The following is a 17,423-nucleotide window of genomic DNA, read 5'->3' as shown; positions in this document are numbered from 1 at the left end:
CTGCCATTTGTTCTGGATTTATTCATCTTATTTTTTTTAACTTGCTTTCTTTGACAGCTGATGCTTTCTCTTTCCGTGTACTCAATCTTTTCTTCTGAATGCAGGGGATCTCAGCTCATGGGATGGGGGGGGGGGTGGGGGGGATGATGATGAGGATGTACCCCAAAATGGGCAAAGAGGGGCAGACCACCAACAGGCACAGACAACTTAAATCAATGTGAAGCAGATAAAACTGCAGCAGAAAGGTTCGCCACATGCTTGGACTAGCCACACATCTGGGCGCTGGCTGAACGTACACACGCACACACGTTAGGATTATCCACATGCTGCATGAGCCACTTGATTAGACTGTAGCGATCATCCTGGCCAGCCATACACCTGGGCTAGCCAAGTGCTCACATTAACCACATATCTGGGCTATCCACGCACTCACACTAACCACACATCTGGGCGCTGGCTGAACGTACACACGCACACACGTTAGGATTATCCACATGCTGCATGAGCCACTTGATTAGACTGTAGCGATCATCCTGGCCAGCCATACACCTGGGCTAGCCAAGTGCTCACATTAACCACATATCTGGGCTATCCACGCACTCACACTAACCACACATCTGGGCGCTGGCTGAACGTACACACGCACACACGTTAGGATTATCCACATGCTGCATGAGCCACTTGATTAGACTGTAGCGATCATCCTGGCCAGCCATACACCTGGGCTAGCCAAGTGCTCACATTAACCACACATCTGTGCTATCCACGCACTCACACTAACCACAAATGTGGGATAGCTGCACGTTCGAGCAAGTCACATGATCGAGTCACTCTCAATCCAGAGATGCTGGAGTGGGGGGTCGGGGGGGGGCAGAAAGAGAGTGTAAGAGGTTTATAAAATGCATAATAATCCTTTGACTGCCGATTCCAATTTGTCCTACATTTAGTCAGTTGTCAGTGTGATCGTACACCGCACATATTCTGGCAGCGAATGACGCTACCTGACAAGCCTACAGCTGTCATCGAGATACATCGGATAGTGATAGCGCTTTGCAGGACTCTATTCCACGAGTTGATATCTATCTATAATTCCAGCAATCTCTGTGTGTTTGTCTGTCTGTCTGCGACTGCCGTTTCTCAACGACCGCCGGTCCGATCTCATTGAAACTTGCCAGGAATATTGCCGGGACCCGCGGATGTGCCTTTTCGAGGTTTGATATCGATCGGACGAGCGGTTCCCAAGTTACGGCCATTTATCTGTTGATCAATGACAAGACACGGTGCTATGACATCACGAATGACGTCACAATTAATGTTTATTTATTTATTCTTTTTTTTTTTTGCATGATCGACGGTCCGATCTGATTGAAACTTGCCAGGAATATTGCTGGGGACCCGCGGATGTGCCTTTTCGAGGTGAGAGAGAGAGAGAGAGAGAGAGAGAGAGAGAGAGAGAGAGAGAGAGAGAGAGAGAGAGAGAGAGAGAGAGAGAGAGAGAGAGATATATATATATATATATATATATATATATATATATATATATATATATATATATATATATATATATATATATATATATATATATATGCTGCACAATGCACATACTGGCACTCACCGACGGGCATGCTCCTACGGGCCCGTACTAGTGATTGATAATTCTCAGTATTGCGATTAATTAAAATGATCTTACCGTACGTGGACGTGATGACTTTTTGGGACCTTTTGGTGTGCAACAGCGACTGCAACACTTCTGTTTTGATCGTGACATCATGATCCATGTTTAATTCGTACAGCGTGTTTTAGTTCGACTTGTGGCCTCAATTTCTTCTTCAATTGTCCGATGTGGTGATGCGTGATGTTTTACCCTTTGAGGTCGACAAGTCGGTTTATTTGTTTCCTCAACGGTGACAAACTATATATATATATATATATATATATATATATATATATATATATATATATATATATATATATATATATATATATATATATATATATATATATATATATATATATATATATATATATATATACACCTGGGGTGTGTTCCATTATCAAGCAGCTTGCAATGGCTTGCCAAGCGGCTTGCTTGATTTAAAGCGCTCAAGCGAGAACTCCAACGGAACGGAGTGCTCGACGTCGCTTAACAGGCAACAGCATGGCGGTTTCCATGGAAACGATGTTGTCGTGGTACTCGAGCAAATACTGTCCGGGCCGTGGTTTTCAGTTTTACTCCATCCTCTTGTGACAACCTCCCAAAACGAAGTTCTTGTGGTCATATAATAGTGGTTGGAGAGTATGAGGAAGAGGGAAAGAAAGATCAATAAATCTGCCACTGGTAACATATGTAACCAAGCAAGTGCAACCTGGTGACCAAACCGACACCCATGACTTGCTGGCTCTGCTCGTGGGGAGGGTGACTGTGACACCTTGCCAGGACTAAAAGAACATCACCTGACAAAGGGCGGATAAGTTCCCTGCGGGAACCAACGGCCATCAAGCACCGAGATGGTGTCTCCTAAAAAACACCCAATGGGGGTAGGGAAACATATTTTTCTGCTTGGCCTCGTCACTGACTCCTGCACAATGGTCCTGTGAAGAGGTTTCCTTGTTTCAGGACGAGGTGAACATTTTGCCAGTTTTTCCTCTTCTTTTTCGAAGTCCACCTTCACAATTAGTGGCTCCAGCCTTTGTCTTGGGCGAATTTCGAAGAATATAAATAAATGGGAAGTCGGAGGAAGAGCTTATCGATGGAACCTCCCATTGTGTATTTTTGGGTGGGGGGTAGTAGTTTGCATGTTTGTAGATTACCTATAACTTTACCTATAACTTGTTGACAATTGTATACGCAATTTCCAGTTATTTCGGCCTGGATTCGGGATCAGCGGATGATCAATCATTTAATCACGATTAAAAAATTATTTTTTGATGATGCGGGAGATATCTTTATTAAAATCAGTGGAGGAAATATACACCATGTCTGATATTATTTTGGTCTTTCATGTCTCCGATGATGCCTTTATCTCCCGGCATGCATCATTCCCCATGACAAAAACCGGAAACAAAAAAAAAAAAAACAGAAACAAAACAAAAACGGAAGCAAAAGGGTCATAGCCAACGACACAGATTCACAATTGGCAGGGTATTGTGTTGTTTTTTTATCCCCCGCTGCGTGGCGGAAGGGGGATATTGTTATCACCCGGGTCATCCGTCCGTCCGGCCGGCTGGCTGGGCGTCAACATTTATAGCTGCAAGTGCGATAACTCATAAACTGTTCGCCATATCGATTTGAAATTTGGGTCACACATGTACCACCTGAAAAGGAAGAACCCTATTTATTTTGGGCATGCCCGGATCAAAGATGGCCGACTGGTGCGGCCATCTTGAAAAAAGTTTTTTGTAATAAATGGAAAACCGCTTATTTGATTTCAATTATTTTTCAATGGCGGGGGATTCCCCATCTCTGATGGTATATTTTTGTTGTTTCCTATCCTCTCGTGTGCACGCGTTAAGTAATATTCACAAGATAATATGGAATAGGCAAAGCCTAGAAGCGAACGTAGAATTCTTCTTACATTCGCTTCTGACTTTACATAAAACTTGTTCACAACTGTATACTTGCCAACGATACCTTGGTACATGAAAGCACCGCACAGCTGATGATTTTGACGCAATTTCCGGTTACTTCGGCCTGGATTCGGGATCAGCGATCAAATAATGTAAATCACGATGAAAAAATATTTTTTGATAATCCGGGAGATATCTTTATTAAAATTAACTTTGGGAAAAAAATAATTGAATAAATAAATAAATAAACGATCACTTCTGGTCAAGCATAAAAGAAAATAGAAGTTCCGGAAAGAGTTTCAAAATCACTCCCGGTAATGTTAAATACAAAATAAACACTTCCCGTCATGAAAAAAAATCACTTTCGGAAGTACAAAATTAACTTTTGGAAAAAAATAATTGAATAAATAAATAAACACTTCCGGTCATGATCTCCCGGCATGCATCATTCCCCATGACAAAAACCGGAAACAAAAAAAAACTAGAAGCAAAAAAAAAAAACGGAAGCAAAATGGTCATAGCCAACGACACGGATTCACAATTGGCAGGGTATTGTGTTGTTTTTGTTGTTTCCTATTCTCTCATGTGCACGCGTTAAGTAATATTCACAAGATAGAAATAAAACCCGATGGTGTTTATACACCGCACAGCGTTTAACAACAACCGGAAGCAAAAGGTCATAGCTAACGACACGGATTCCAAATAGCCAGGGGTATTGTGTTGTTGTTGTTTCCTATTCTCTCACGTGCACGCGTTAAGTATGAAGCTCACTGCGTTCGCTATTAATTGGACAAGTGGTTCCCAAGTTGTGGCCATTTATTTACCAACCAATGACAGGACACGGTGCTATGACATCACAATTGACGTCACAATTCTCCTCCCCCTTTTTTCTTTTTGCACGTACGACCACGCACGTATGGGCACGCACTAGTAAATCAAAGGATGAAATGCACGTTTCAATAATAACTAGTAATGGGCGCCCACAACCATCCTTGACCATGTTGTAGAACGTCGACCGAGGCCTTCACTCTTCTTCTTCCTCCAGCTCACGTTCTTACCTTTATTTGTTTTAAAATTCGTTTTCTCCGCAACCGCCTGAGCGATTGACGCGAAACTATCGACATAGGAGCACCAACCCATGGAGAACGTTATGATGAAGTTACACGTCGATGATTGGACGGAAAATACATCCGGCGTTCTAAAAAGCCCGTCACGTGTGCCAGCCTGGGTTTCACGCATCAGGAATAAACGGCCTCGACGTCACTTTAATCGGTCTTCACCAAATTACTAGTTTGGTATAATTAACGGAATGTAGGTAATTTGGTCACAGGAAATTTGGTCACGGGAAACTTGGTCATGGTAAAACGGTCACAAGGTAATTTGGTCACGGTAAAACGGTCATAAGGTAATTTGGTCACAGTAATTCGGTCACGAGGTAATTTGGTCACGGTAATTCGGTCACAAGGTAATTTGGTCACGAGGTAATTCGGTCACAAGGTAATTTGGTCACGGTAATTTGGTCACAAGGTAATTTGGTCACAGTAATTCGGTCACGAGGTAATTTGGTCACGGTAATTCGGTCACAAGGTAATTTGGTCACGGTATTATTATTCACTACATTTAAGGCCAGTAAGGCCCAAGAGCAGTAATAAACATTTTCATTTCATGGCTGGCGAATCTTGTTGGCATAATGACGTATTGACCAAGTTTACTGACTACTATAAAATGGAATCGGAATTTAAAAGTTGAAAGAGGCAGAATCGATTCCATTATCGTAGTCAGTAAACTTGGTCAATACGTCATTATGCCAACAAGATTCGCCGGCCATGAAATGAAAATGTTTATTACTGCTTTTGGGCCTTATTGGCCTTAAATGCAGTGAATAATAATACCTCGTGAATAATAATAATAATACCAAATTACCTCGTGACCGAATTACCGTGACCAAATTACCTTGTGACCGAATTACTGTGACCAAATTACCTCGTGACCGAATTACTGTAACCAAATTACCTCGTGACCGAATTACTGTGACCAAATTACCTTGACCGAATTACTGTAACCAAATTACCTTATGACCGAATTACCTTGTGACCAAATTACCATGACCAAATTACCTTGTGACTGAATTACCTTGTGACCGAATTACTGTGACGAAATTACCTTGTGACCGAATTCCCATGACCAAATTACCTCGTGACCGAATTACCTTGTGACCAAATTACCTTGTGACCAAATTACCTTGTGACCGTTTTACCATGACCAAGTTTCCTGTGACCAAATTACCATGACCAAATTACCTTGTGACCGAATTACCATGACCAAATTACCTCGTGACCGGATTACCTTGTGACCAAATTACCTTGTGACCGTTTTACCATGACCAAGTTTCCTGTGACCAAATTACCTTGTGACCGAATTACCATGACCAAATTACCTTGTGACCGTTTTACCGTGCCCAAGTTTCCCGTGACCAAGTTTCCTGTGACCAAATTACCGCGCCCCAATTAACGACTGGCTTGGAAAGCGATAGCAAGCTGCTTGCTAACGGAACACACGCTTATTTTATCGCAATTAAAACCTGACCCGTCTAGACGTGCATTTAATCTCTTGCAACGTAACAATTAACCCACAAAACCAAATCCAGGTTATTCGCACTCATATATGAGAATGAAAACGGAATACCGAAAAAAAAACCACACCGGAAACATTCCCAACCGGAAATGACGTTCATACATTCGTATTCCAGCTTACAGATTCACGGCGTGATTATTTAATTGTTTTACGGGGCTTCGTCGTTTTTTTTCTTCTTTTCTTTCCTTCTTAATATGAAAAAAATCTACTTTGAACAATTCAAATGACACGAGTTATATAAACGGGACCGTATTATGTTGCACTGGATTCACCCATCGTTTCGAGAAATATACATATCAAGGTCGATAAGAGGGAGAGTAGGAGGAGAAAGAGGGAGAGGAGGAGGGGGAAAGGAGAGGAGGAAAGAGGGAGAGGAGGGGGAAAGAGGGAGAGGAGGGGGAAAGAGGGAGAGGAGGGGGAAAGAGGGAGAGGAGGGGGAAAGAGGGAGAGGAGGGGGAAAGAGGGAGAGGAGGGGGAAAGAGGGAGAGGAGGGGGAAAGAGGGAGAGGAGGGGGAAAGAGGGAGAGGAGGGGAAAGAGGGAGAGGAGGGGGAAAGAGGGAGAGGAGGGGAAAGAGGGAGAGGAGGGGGAAAGAGGGAGAGGAGGGGGAAAGAGGGAGAGGAGGGGGAAAGAGGGAGAGGAGGAAAGAGGGAGAGAAGGGGGAAAGAGGGAGAGGAGGGAGAAAGAGGGAGAGGAGGAAAGAGAGAGAGGAGGAAAGAGGGAGAGGAGGGGGAAAGAGGGAGAGGAGGGGGAAAGAGGGAGAGGAGGGGGAAAGAGGGAGAGGAGGAGGGGGTAGTGATGAGATTGAGGAAAGCGGTTAATAAATTGGGATAAAGATTGGTGGAGACGTAATTTAACCTGAACATGTGTTCGGTGCTGGGGATGAGTGAGAACACCCCCACGGTGTCCTTCGTGAAGAGTAGGCGAGCTATCGCCGGCACTCTAACCCTAATTACAAAACGCCAGCCCTAACTTCCTGAGTCGTTAAGCAGGATTGTCGTCGCACACCGCACGTGATGACGATGACTACAACACGGCGTGTCTGTTTGTCTGTTCGCTTATACACTCAAAAACGTGTCGGCGGATCAGCACCAAATTTCGCACACGTGCCGGGGGTACCCAAGGTCAGGTCATCGCCATTAAATGATCGCCCCTCCCCCACTTACAACCTCGGCCTGAGCACGTGGCCCGCCGTACATTGTTTACTGACCCCTGCTGGAGGAGGGAGAACTACTCGTCGGGGAACAAATGGATTTCCCCCCCATGTCCCGGAAGGAGCGGCCGTTTCTCGTGTAACAAAATACTCATTCGCTTGAGTTGACGTGCCTGCTCCTCGAGCCGGAACGTGGGCGCACGAGCTCCTGATACCTCCGTACGGTCGACCGGGTCGAGTTGTCCACGCACGACGAGGCCTGCAAGGCCTCGGGCAAGTTCCATGGTGACGTCGGAGTGGGCGCGCGCTCGCGGAGCACGCTGAACGTCCCTCCTGCGGAGCGCGCGCGGATCGTCGGTTTCTCTTCCCTTGAGTCCTTGTCCTCCCTTCGTGGAGAAATGGCGCCAAAACGTAAATCCAACTTTCGACGTCATCAAAGTCTCGACGCCGGCCGGATGCGGCGACGTCGACGCAACGAGACCGCCGCTCGCAAGGAGCTCCGGCTCACGAAGGACCGCGACTACCACCGAGGGAACCGGCTGCTCGAAACCCCGGAGCAGCGCTTACAACGGCTCACCAGGGACCGCGACTACCACCGAGGGAGCCGCAAGCATGAGAGCCCCGAACAGCGCTTGCGACGTCTCACCAAGGACCGCGAGTCGCACCGAGAGAGCCGCCTGCGGGAGACCCCGGAGCAACGCGCACAACGTCTCGCGCAACACCGCAACTACCAGCGAGTGGTTCGGATGAATGAGAGGCTGCGATACCAGCTGTACAACATGGAGTTCCGGAAGTGATTATACACACTCGTCGTGAAACTTTCGCTTCACATACATTGTGTGCTCAGCACGTCGATGTCTGTTTGTCTGTCTGTGTGTGTTTGTCCGGATGTCTGGTCGCATCTCGGGATGGACACTCTGCCCGACATAGACACGCCGTGTATTGCTGTTGGTAACGGCGCTCGTGAAGGCGAGTGGTGGCCACGTGTCCACTCGGACACGGAATAAGAGTACAAGTGTTTTTGTTATTATTTATTAATTTTTGTACAATGGACGGGGCTCGTAACCTGAGAGTGAAGAAGAGAGTAGAGACGGTAGTGTGGAGGGAGCACGTCGATCACTCTGAGAGTAGTTGATGCACGGGCTTTCAGGATAGTCTAGGCCTCGGGGTCGCGCACTCGTCTCTGTGCTGTGTGGTGTGGTGTGTGTGGTGTCTGTGTGTGGTATATTGTCTGTGTGTCTGTGGTGTATGTCTGGTGGTGTATGTGTGTGGTGTGTGTGTGGTCTCTGTGCTGTGTGGTGTGGTGTGTGTGGTGTCTGGTGGTGTATGTGTGTGGTATATTGTCTGTGTGTCTGTGGTGTATGTCTGGTGGTGTATGTGTGTGGTGTGTGTGTGGTCTCTGTGCTGTGTGTGTGGTGTCTGTGGTGTGTGTCTGGTGGTGTGTGTGGTCTCTGTGCTGTGTGGTGTGGTGTGGTGTCTGTGGTGTGTGTCTGGTGGTGTATGTGTGTGGTATATTGTCTGTGTGTCTGTGGTGTATGTCTGGTGGTGTATGTGTGTGGTGTGTGTGTGGTCTCTGTGCTGTGTGTGTGGTGTCTGTGGTGTGTGTCTGGTGGTGTATGTGTGTGGTGTGTGTGTGGTCTCTGTGCTGTGTGTGTGGTGTCTGTGGTGTGTGTCTGGTGGTGTATGTGTGTGGTATATTGTCTGTGTGTCTGTGGTGTGTTTGTGTGCGCGCGCACAAACACACCACACACCACACACACACTGTCATTAGGTGGTAGGTCGTAAAGATCCCAAGGTGTCTTTTGACACCCTGAAGGAATTAAAAATTCCTCCCTCGACTACGGGTAGTAGGTTTTCTGTTTTTTCTTGGAGGCCTCTACGTTGTCAACACGATAAATAAACTGATTAGGAAGTTTGCATGTAACATGTAACATGTGATGAGCATTCTTCGGGTTACATACCAGGCAACTACCAGTGAATGCATCACATGGTGTTCTTGGAAAGGTAGTAACGGCGGCGGCTCGGTTTAAATTCGAGTTGGACAGGTATGTACCTGCAAGCATCGGGCCCGTAGGGTTGGTCGGACTGCAAGGTGGTAGTTTAGGTCTGGATGAGTGATTGTATCGATGGGTAGTGATGATTGTGGTGATGATGAGTGATTGTATCGGTGGGTAGTGAGTGAGTAATGATGTCCACAAGAGGGTCTCGTGTGAAAGTGAATGTGCTCTCGTTGTTTGTTCATTCCTCACCTTACAAGAAAACAACAGCCTGGTGGTGATTCTCCCCACCCCTTCAAATTCCCCAACTCTTCACGCTACCCCCCCTCCCCCCCCATCCGAACCCCAATTGTCCCCCACTCCCCACCCCCTCTCCATAGATACATTGAATGAATGTGGTGTTGATAAAACACAGGCATGACGGGCCAAATGACCTCCTCATGCGTCACACTGCAGTTCATCCTTGGGGGGGGTTCGAAGTGCACGACTACCACCACCCCAAGGTAGTCGTGTAGTTCGAGCGTTCGTTTTGGTTTCAGCCATTGCGAGTGTTTTTTTTTTTTTTAATGACAGCTTGCCAATTAAAATTTGTAAACGCTTTTCCTAATCGGTTTTGTTTTTAAAGTTCTGCCCAATTGTTTCATCCTTGATGTAAAATCCTTTTAAAGAACCAAACTCTGCTCGAGCTCCTCACCAGGAGTCAGTGTGTTTTTGGCCTCTGGACCATCCACTGAAGGGCACTTCTCACCAACGACGTTGAAGTCCGGTAACGATGGATAAAAGAGCAACGATTCACGTCTCGACATTCATGAAAATCAGTAAATTCGCCCTTTTTTTTTACATGAACAATCAACAACAAGCGTCACGGCAACGCTTGAGGCGAATCTGCAGATGTGAAATCGAAAATGCCCTTCGGGTGACTTCCTCCTCCATCCTCACGTCAAATCGTCTCTTTTTTTTTGCCAAAGTTCACTTCCTAATGTCGCAGCGAGTGTTGGCCTGCTGCTTGAGGTGCTGATGTTGCTGCTCCTATTTTAACATGATGTCGTGTAATTGTAACTCTACCGTGTTGTAGTATACTGTACGCCATGAACCAACCCCTCATGGATCGCAAATTGAAACAGACGACGTTGCCGTCTGACTATGTGTCTGACATGGGGGGTTCGGAAGGAGCGCCCATCGACTGGAAATACAAGATCCCGCACGTTGCCGGCTATCCTGCTTACGAGGACAAAGACCTCTTGTACCCAGGTACGTGTCCCTGGAGATCTTCACCGTGTGGTGGTGGTTGGTTTTTTTTTTGTGCCTTTTGTTACGGACTGTTACAGATAATTATTTATTTCAGCCATTGTTGTCACCTCACCGCTCTCTCTCTCTCAGGTTCATGTTGGCATGAAGCGATTGAACCGTTTAATTCCATAACCTGTTCAGTCGAGGTTTGATCGAAAATCTCTTCATTTATGTAAGAATGCGTGTATATACATATAGCCATAGCGCCATCTGTTGACGATGTGATATCGCTGTAAAACCTTCCGCAAGTGGCTTTAATTCAGCCTCGAAATCAGACGCGAGTCCAAGCTCCTCTTGTGTTGATCGGCGTCAATTCCAAAAGCCGTTTGTTTGAATCGGCCAATCGGATGAAATAATTTCGGTCACGTGCTCTATGATGATTGAAAAAATACAAAGCGGGCTTCTTCCTCTTTCGTGTGTACAGCACGCGCGGCTGCGAGTAACATCATTTGCTAGGGATGTGGCCGCCCTGTTTGTAGATCAGGGCAGGAATTTGTTTTGGGGTACCGGTGATGGCTCGCCTACTTTTCGGAAAGACACCATGGGATCTTTAATTGATGCCGGCAGGTGGTCGTTGTTCGTACGTTCTCAATGTGAGCTTGTTCCGAGTTTGTTGTGCAATTAACACCAATGGCGGTCGGCGTAACATCATTGGCAAAAAGTTGGCTTGAGATGGGAAACCAGAAGAAAGATAAACAAGGTGGTGCACCCAATGTAGCCTTTCTCCAGGCAGCCAAGAAGTTGACGGGGCCACATTTGAAAGCTTCACCTGCCGAAGCAGTCACCACAGCAGAAAATAGAACGGCACTCGGTTTGAGATGTACTTCCGCCGGGCTGAAAAGTGTACGATTTGTATCCCACCGATAGACCGGATCTGCTTTGTTCCCCATCCCTGCTGTTGTTCCTCTATTTTATCCCCAATCCCTGCTGTTGTTCCTCTATTTTGTCCCCCATCCCTGCTGTTGTTCCTCTATTGTGTCCCCCATCCCTGCTCTTCTTCTATTTTGTCCCCCCATCCCTGCTCTTCTTCTATTTTGTCCCCCCATCCCTGCTGTTGTCCCTCTTTTGTCCTCATCCCTGCTGTTTCTCTAATTTGTCCCCAAACCTTGCTGCTGTTCTTCTATTTTGTCCCCCATCCCTGCTGTTGTCGCTCTATTTGTTCCTCATCCCTGTTGTTGTCGCTCTATTTGTTCCTCATCTCTGCTGTTGTCCCTCTCTTGTTCGTCATCCCAGCTGTTGTCTCTTTTGTTTCATGTACCTGCAGTTGGTGTCTTCACCCCTCTTTCTGCTGTTCCTTTTGTTCTGTTGCCACCTTCCACATTCTCTTCAATCTCATTCTTCCCTCCACGTGTTCAAGACAGTTGTTCACCACCACTTCATATGATCTCCAATTCAAAGGCATGATCTATTCTACCCTTGTTAACCCCCATCCTCGGCCACCCAAGCCCACCTCCTTCCAGATTTCCAGTTTTTCTTCCCGAGAGTCTCCTGCGTCCATATTTACCCATTGTTTGTCCAGGTCTCCCTCTATTTTGTCCTCCAGCTCTGCTTTGGTGTCCCCCCCCCCCACCCTTCTGCTGTTCCTTTTGTTCTGCTTCCTGATGCGGTCAAGTGTTCTAGCTGTTCCACAAGTCTTGACTGTATACAAAAAATATACATGGTTAGTACCTTCCTGGTGAATTTGCAATTTTAAATCTGGCATACTGATGTAACTCGAAGCTCCGATTCCAGGGAAAAAAAATCGCAAAACTGTCCGTGAACAAAAGTCAGTTGGTGAAACCTTGCTCCCTCTGCCAGGAGAGGGACGGAGTTTGACTTGCACATAAATAAAGGGCTCGTACTGCTCACTCGTTCTTCATGTGTGTGTTTGTGTGTTTTTTGCAATGGACTGACATTAGGTTGTGTGCAGGTGACATTGATCCAATGGGTTTTCCTCACACTTCCCATGAGACCTTGGACAGCATGTCAATGAAAGAAGAACCATTCGATGGCACCCCTAAGGAGCTCAACAGTGACTCTCGTCCCTTAGACGGTAAGAAGAGTCTGGCACAGAACACAGCACTGCATTAGCTTCATTATGTTTGGAGGTAAAGTTAAAGAAAATATAATTGGAAAAAGTGATCATGCTGTATTAGAAATTGATTTCTCTTGTGAGTTTGTAGCTCGGGATATGAAACCTGATATGAAAACTGATATGAAACCATTGAGTGACAAGTGGCCTATTATTGATTGGTATCATGAGATAGCAGGGGAGAATGTGGAGGAGTCGTGTTGGTTTTTCAAAAGCACTATTGAAGCTTGTTTTGAAGTCTTGTTCCTAGGAGCATATCAAACCCCAAGATGAAGTCGAGGCCAAAATTGATGACTCAAGATAGAGTATTGGTGAAGAAAAAGCAGGGAGGAAATGCAACCGAATGTTTTAAAGAGGGGCTCCAAGAATTAAGAGGTCAGAAATGAACCAAGTAAATGTGGTCAGGAAGGCTTGTAAGTGTGATTAATTCACAGTTGCAGAAGAAACCAACACGAAATTCAGGATATGCTGCTGCTCCTCTCAACAATGGTTGGACGACCTAAGTATATAACCAGAGGTCAGGGTCGTCTCTCCAGGTGTATCCCCTGACTCTCCTTCATCCCCACATGTCTTAGTTGTTCAAGTCTCCCTCTATTTTGTCCCTCAAACCTGCTGTTGGTGAATTTCCTCCCCCCCCCCTCTACTGCTCTTTTCATTCTGCTGTGTCATGATCCATTCTGTTAATTCTAGCTCCTCTACGAGCCTCAACACCATTTACAAATACATATTGTTATGTGGGGGGGATCCATAGCTAGATTGTGGTAAAAAGAGTATGGTCCGTATGTCCACGTAGGTTAGATTACTCTTGTAACAGGGAAAATGTCAGAGCAAGTCGTATTGTAAAACATACACTGAGAAGGCAGTGAGTGTTAACTTTTTATGGCAGTGTTGGGTGGTAAGTTTGTTGTGTAAAACTTCACTTTCAGAGCACATGTTGCTGGTGAAAAAGCAGCGCAAGCTAATCCAATCTCATCTCAACTCTGCAAGTGTTATTTGCTTTCTAGTGTACACAGTATCATTCAGAGTACCCCACAAGTCCAAGTCTAAGGGTGGTAGATCAGGAGGACATGGTGGATACTCCACACTTCCTCTTCGTCCTTCCCATTAAATGAGTATTGACAACCTCTCGCAGCATGGTGGCAATGTGGGTGGTGGTGGTCCATATTATCTCGATGAATAAATGTCTGTGTCAGTGTGTCTCCTCCATAAACTCCAAAACCATAACACCTTGCAGCCTGAAACTTTGCATGCATACTAAGAAAGCTCAAAGGAAGTGCAAGAGTGAAAATTGGATGTTTGGGTTAATTAAAACACCCCTTCTGAAGATAATTGACGGCCTTATTTAATTATATCCTTCATCGGGCGATCCTCGGCCACCTCGCTCTCTGGGGTGTTAAGGCCTTTTTTGAGTAACCTCACTGGTGTCTGAAGCTGCCATGAATCACTGTATGTATCGCTTTTGTAAGTGCTATAGTTTTCAAATTTGGAGCTTGGAACGATTTCATGCATTATGAGATACAATTTTCCACGATCGACTCTCGTGGACCAATTAAAGTATTTCTTCAAAATATTATTTCGGTTTTGAGGATCGGATATCGTCGACTAAATAAGTCGAAATCTGATAATTTAAAGAAACAACGAGTCTTATAACTAACCTGATATACCTATTTACTTTAAGCAAGCAAGGCGATGTTCCCTCCTTTTCCATGGATACACAAAAAATGTGAAATTTCCAAAGCATTAAACTTTTTTTTCCTACTGTTTGGAGAATTATTGAGTAAACAAAAAAATGTAGGAATGTGCCAAAATTGACTAGCTTCATTGTGCTATATGATTTAATGCATTCACTACTAGACCTCATGCCTTGTCCCCTGATGGAATGCCAGTCCATAGCCTCTGCCAGATCTGTGTGTCTATTTTCAGAAGTTTCGCGAGGCGCTCTACAGAGTCGACAAGCAAATCTGGTTAAAAAAAAAAAAAAAAAAATCGGACGTTTAAAAAAAAAAAAAGTTGTAACATTTGCATGGACCCCGAACCGATGTACCACATGACGTGTGTACAAACAAGCAGGCAAGATGGCGGATTATCTACCCTGAACGAGTGGTTCAAGCTATAACACCCAATTTCCAAGCCGTTTTCTGTACTAACGTGTTTTATAAATTACCGAGCCAATTTTTTTTTTCCACCGATCACACGCAGCTTTTTAAAAAAGATTAATGTTTGTGAACATCTCCCTGAAACGTCGAAATAAATGCAACATTGTTTTTCGGTGAAAGCTACTCAAAGTTTCTGGGTTGCATATAGTTAGCACTGTAGTTGGTAATCACAATGACTCCAACCTGCTGATTCCCCCAAAATTGTCGATCGTATGTGTGTGTGTTTGTTGTTCATAAACATAACATATTCTCTCTGCTAACTCCCCTACCTCCATCTTCTCTCTGTCTCTGTCTCTGTCTCTCTCTCTCTCTCCCCCCCCCCTTTGTCCCATCCTTGCTCTACCCCCTCTCGATACAGTGCAGCAACCTCCTCTCACTCTCCCCTCTCCCCCCAACCCCCATCTCTCTCTGTCTCTGGGCATATCTGGACAGGAGTTTGTCTTCAGACTGTATTTATGATATGACCAGTAGAAAATGGATTTCAGACATTAATTTGTTTCCATCTTCATTATTATTCTATGCAGAATCATTTTGATGAGACAGTATGAATCGTAATTAACTCTCCACCGCACATCTGCCTTCCCTTCCTCTCACCTCATACTGTCTTTCCTTCCCCCTCCTCTCTCCTTTCCTTTCCCCTCCATCTCACTCTCTCCCTCTTCCTCCCTCTTTTTTTTCTCCCTCCTTTTATTCTCCCTCCCCCTTTTGTGTGTGTATATATGTATATATATATATATATGTATATGTATGTATATATGTATGTATATATGTATATATGTATATATGTATATATGTATATATATGTATATATGTATGTATATATGTATATATGTATATATGTATATATGTATATATATGTATATATGTATATATATATATATATATATATATATATATAATATGGAATGGGCAAAGCCTAGAACCGAACGTAAAATTCTTCTTGCATTCGATGCTGCAATTTCCTGTTACTTCGGCCTGGATTCAGGATCAGCGATCAAATAATGTAGATCACGATTAAAAATTATTTTTTGATGATGCGGGAGATATCTTTATTATAAATTAGGTAGACTTAAAACTGCTAGAGTATTTACTCTCCAGTTTTGTTGTTAATTTTTTTTAGTCATAAAGGTGTGATTGGGTATACTATAGATCAAATTAATTATTTGTGCATTTCTATAACCGTGATAACACTACTGCATATTACCTCAACATTACCTTCACAACAACTACACCGCCTAGAACAGGATCTCATCTGAAAAAAAAAAAATCCTCAACATTACCTTCACAACGACAACGACAACTACACCGCCTAGAACAGGATCTCATCTAAAAAAAAATAAATATTACCTTCACGACAACTACACCACCGAGAACAGGATCTCATCTAAAACAAGTGAAATCCTTCAATACAGCACGTGTGGTGAAGCAAATGAGTACACTAATGTTAAAATATGCAATTTATGCTTTTTCAGTTGAAAAACAATTAAAAAGCATACTTAATATTTAAAATGTAAAAATCTTGTTATTATTGTGATAAGCACCTTTTATATATAACAGAAGGAATGAAATCGTTCGATACAGCATGGCAGGAGGCCGCAAAAGAATGATGTAAAAAAAAAAAATAATGATCATAAAGTTAATGTACAGGCAAACAAATGATGAGTAAAATGTAAGCTTTGCTGATGAAAAGATGAAAGCAAAGCTAAAATATTTGTTGAGCAAAACATTGAAACATAGTGGTTACACCAACTACATAATATTAGTTATATTGTTATTGTATAAAATATAGACAAACACATTTTGAATTTAAGCATATTTAATTTTTGCATATTTTAAATGTACAGTACAAAGTTATGAAAATAATTCAAGATGTCCCTGGTTGAAAGAACCACTTATCACTTTGCCACCAATATCTGCCATAATTGTAAGTAAATTTCAAGTACTAATGCATGACGAAACACTTGTTTATGGCTAATATTAAAGAGAATGATGGCATAAGAAGAACTTAGCTTTCAGCGTTCGGCGCGAAATGCCATGGTGGGTGGAAATGGCGTCTTTCGTTCGTTCGTACATGAGAGGGGAGAGTTTCTTGGTTTTTTCCCGTCAAGCAATAAATTCAATGGTTTTCACATATATAACACATTAGTTTCACAAATTTCCATTGAAATACTCGGGTATTTCCGTCAATTGTCGCCATTTCCGTCTAGGTTACGGCCGTCATTGGCTCACTTGAGGCACGTGGGGGTGGGGGGGGGGAGACACTGGAGACTTTTCAAACTCGGTGCAATTGTATACAGCGCACCCGCTGTAAAAATAAATACTAGAAGCGAACGTAGAATTCTTCTTGCATTCGCTTCTGACTTTACCTATAACTTGTTCACAACTGTATACGCAATTTCCGGTTACTTCGGCCTGGATTCGTGATCAGCGATCAAATAATGTAAATCACGATGAAAAATTATTTTTTGATGATGCGGGAGATATCTTTATTAAAATCAGTGGAGGAAATATACACCATGTCTGATATTTGGGTCTTTCATGTCTCCGGCATGCATCA

The 17,423-nt window shown here is 44.0% G+C and overlaps 1 protein-coding gene across 1 annotated transcript; it reads left to right on the top strand.

The window, feature by feature from the left end:
* The first annotated feature begins 7,056 nt into the window (after window positions 1–7,056).
* LOC147009827 (uncharacterized) lies at window positions 7,057–15,563 on the top strand. The gene is made up of 3 exons (XM_085860990.1): window positions 7,057–8,145; window positions 10,425–10,600; window positions 12,549–15,563. The coding sequence occupies exons 1-3, from the start codon at window positions 7,751–7,753 to the stop codon at window positions 12,707–12,709; spliced, it is 732 nt and encodes a 243-aa protein (XP_085717116.1). The 5' UTR covers window positions 7,057–7,750; the 3' UTR covers window positions 12,710–15,563.
* The last annotated feature ends 1,860 nt before the right edge of the window (window positions 15,564–17,423 follow it).

Source organism: Eptatretus burgeri, chromosome 17 (assembly GCF_056783735.1).
Source record: "Eptatretus burgeri isolate ZD-2024b chromosome 17, Ebu_testis_v1, whole genome shotgun sequence".
In the NCBI taxonomy this organism is placed as follows: Eukaryota; Metazoa; Chordata; class Myxini; order Myxiniformes; family Myxinidae; genus Eptatretus; species Eptatretus burgeri.
Note: the sequence above shows the minus strand (reverse complement) of the source record. Positions and strands in the feature narration are given on the sequence as shown.

Bases quoted from the DNA above. Each gene is read 5' to 3' on its own strand.
- LOC147009827 (XM_085860990.1), top strand. From the start codon at position 7,751: ATGGCGCCAAAACGTAAATCCAACTTTCGACGTCATCAAAGTCTCGAC. The intron at 8,146-10,424 runs GTGATTATACAC...ACCGTGTTGTAG, and splicing joins TACAACATGGAGTTCCGGAA to TATACTGTACGCCATGAACC. The intron at 10,601-12,548 runs GTACGTGTCCCT...GGTTGTGTGCAG, and splicing joins CAAAGACCTCTTGTACCCAG to GTGACATTGATCCAATGGGT.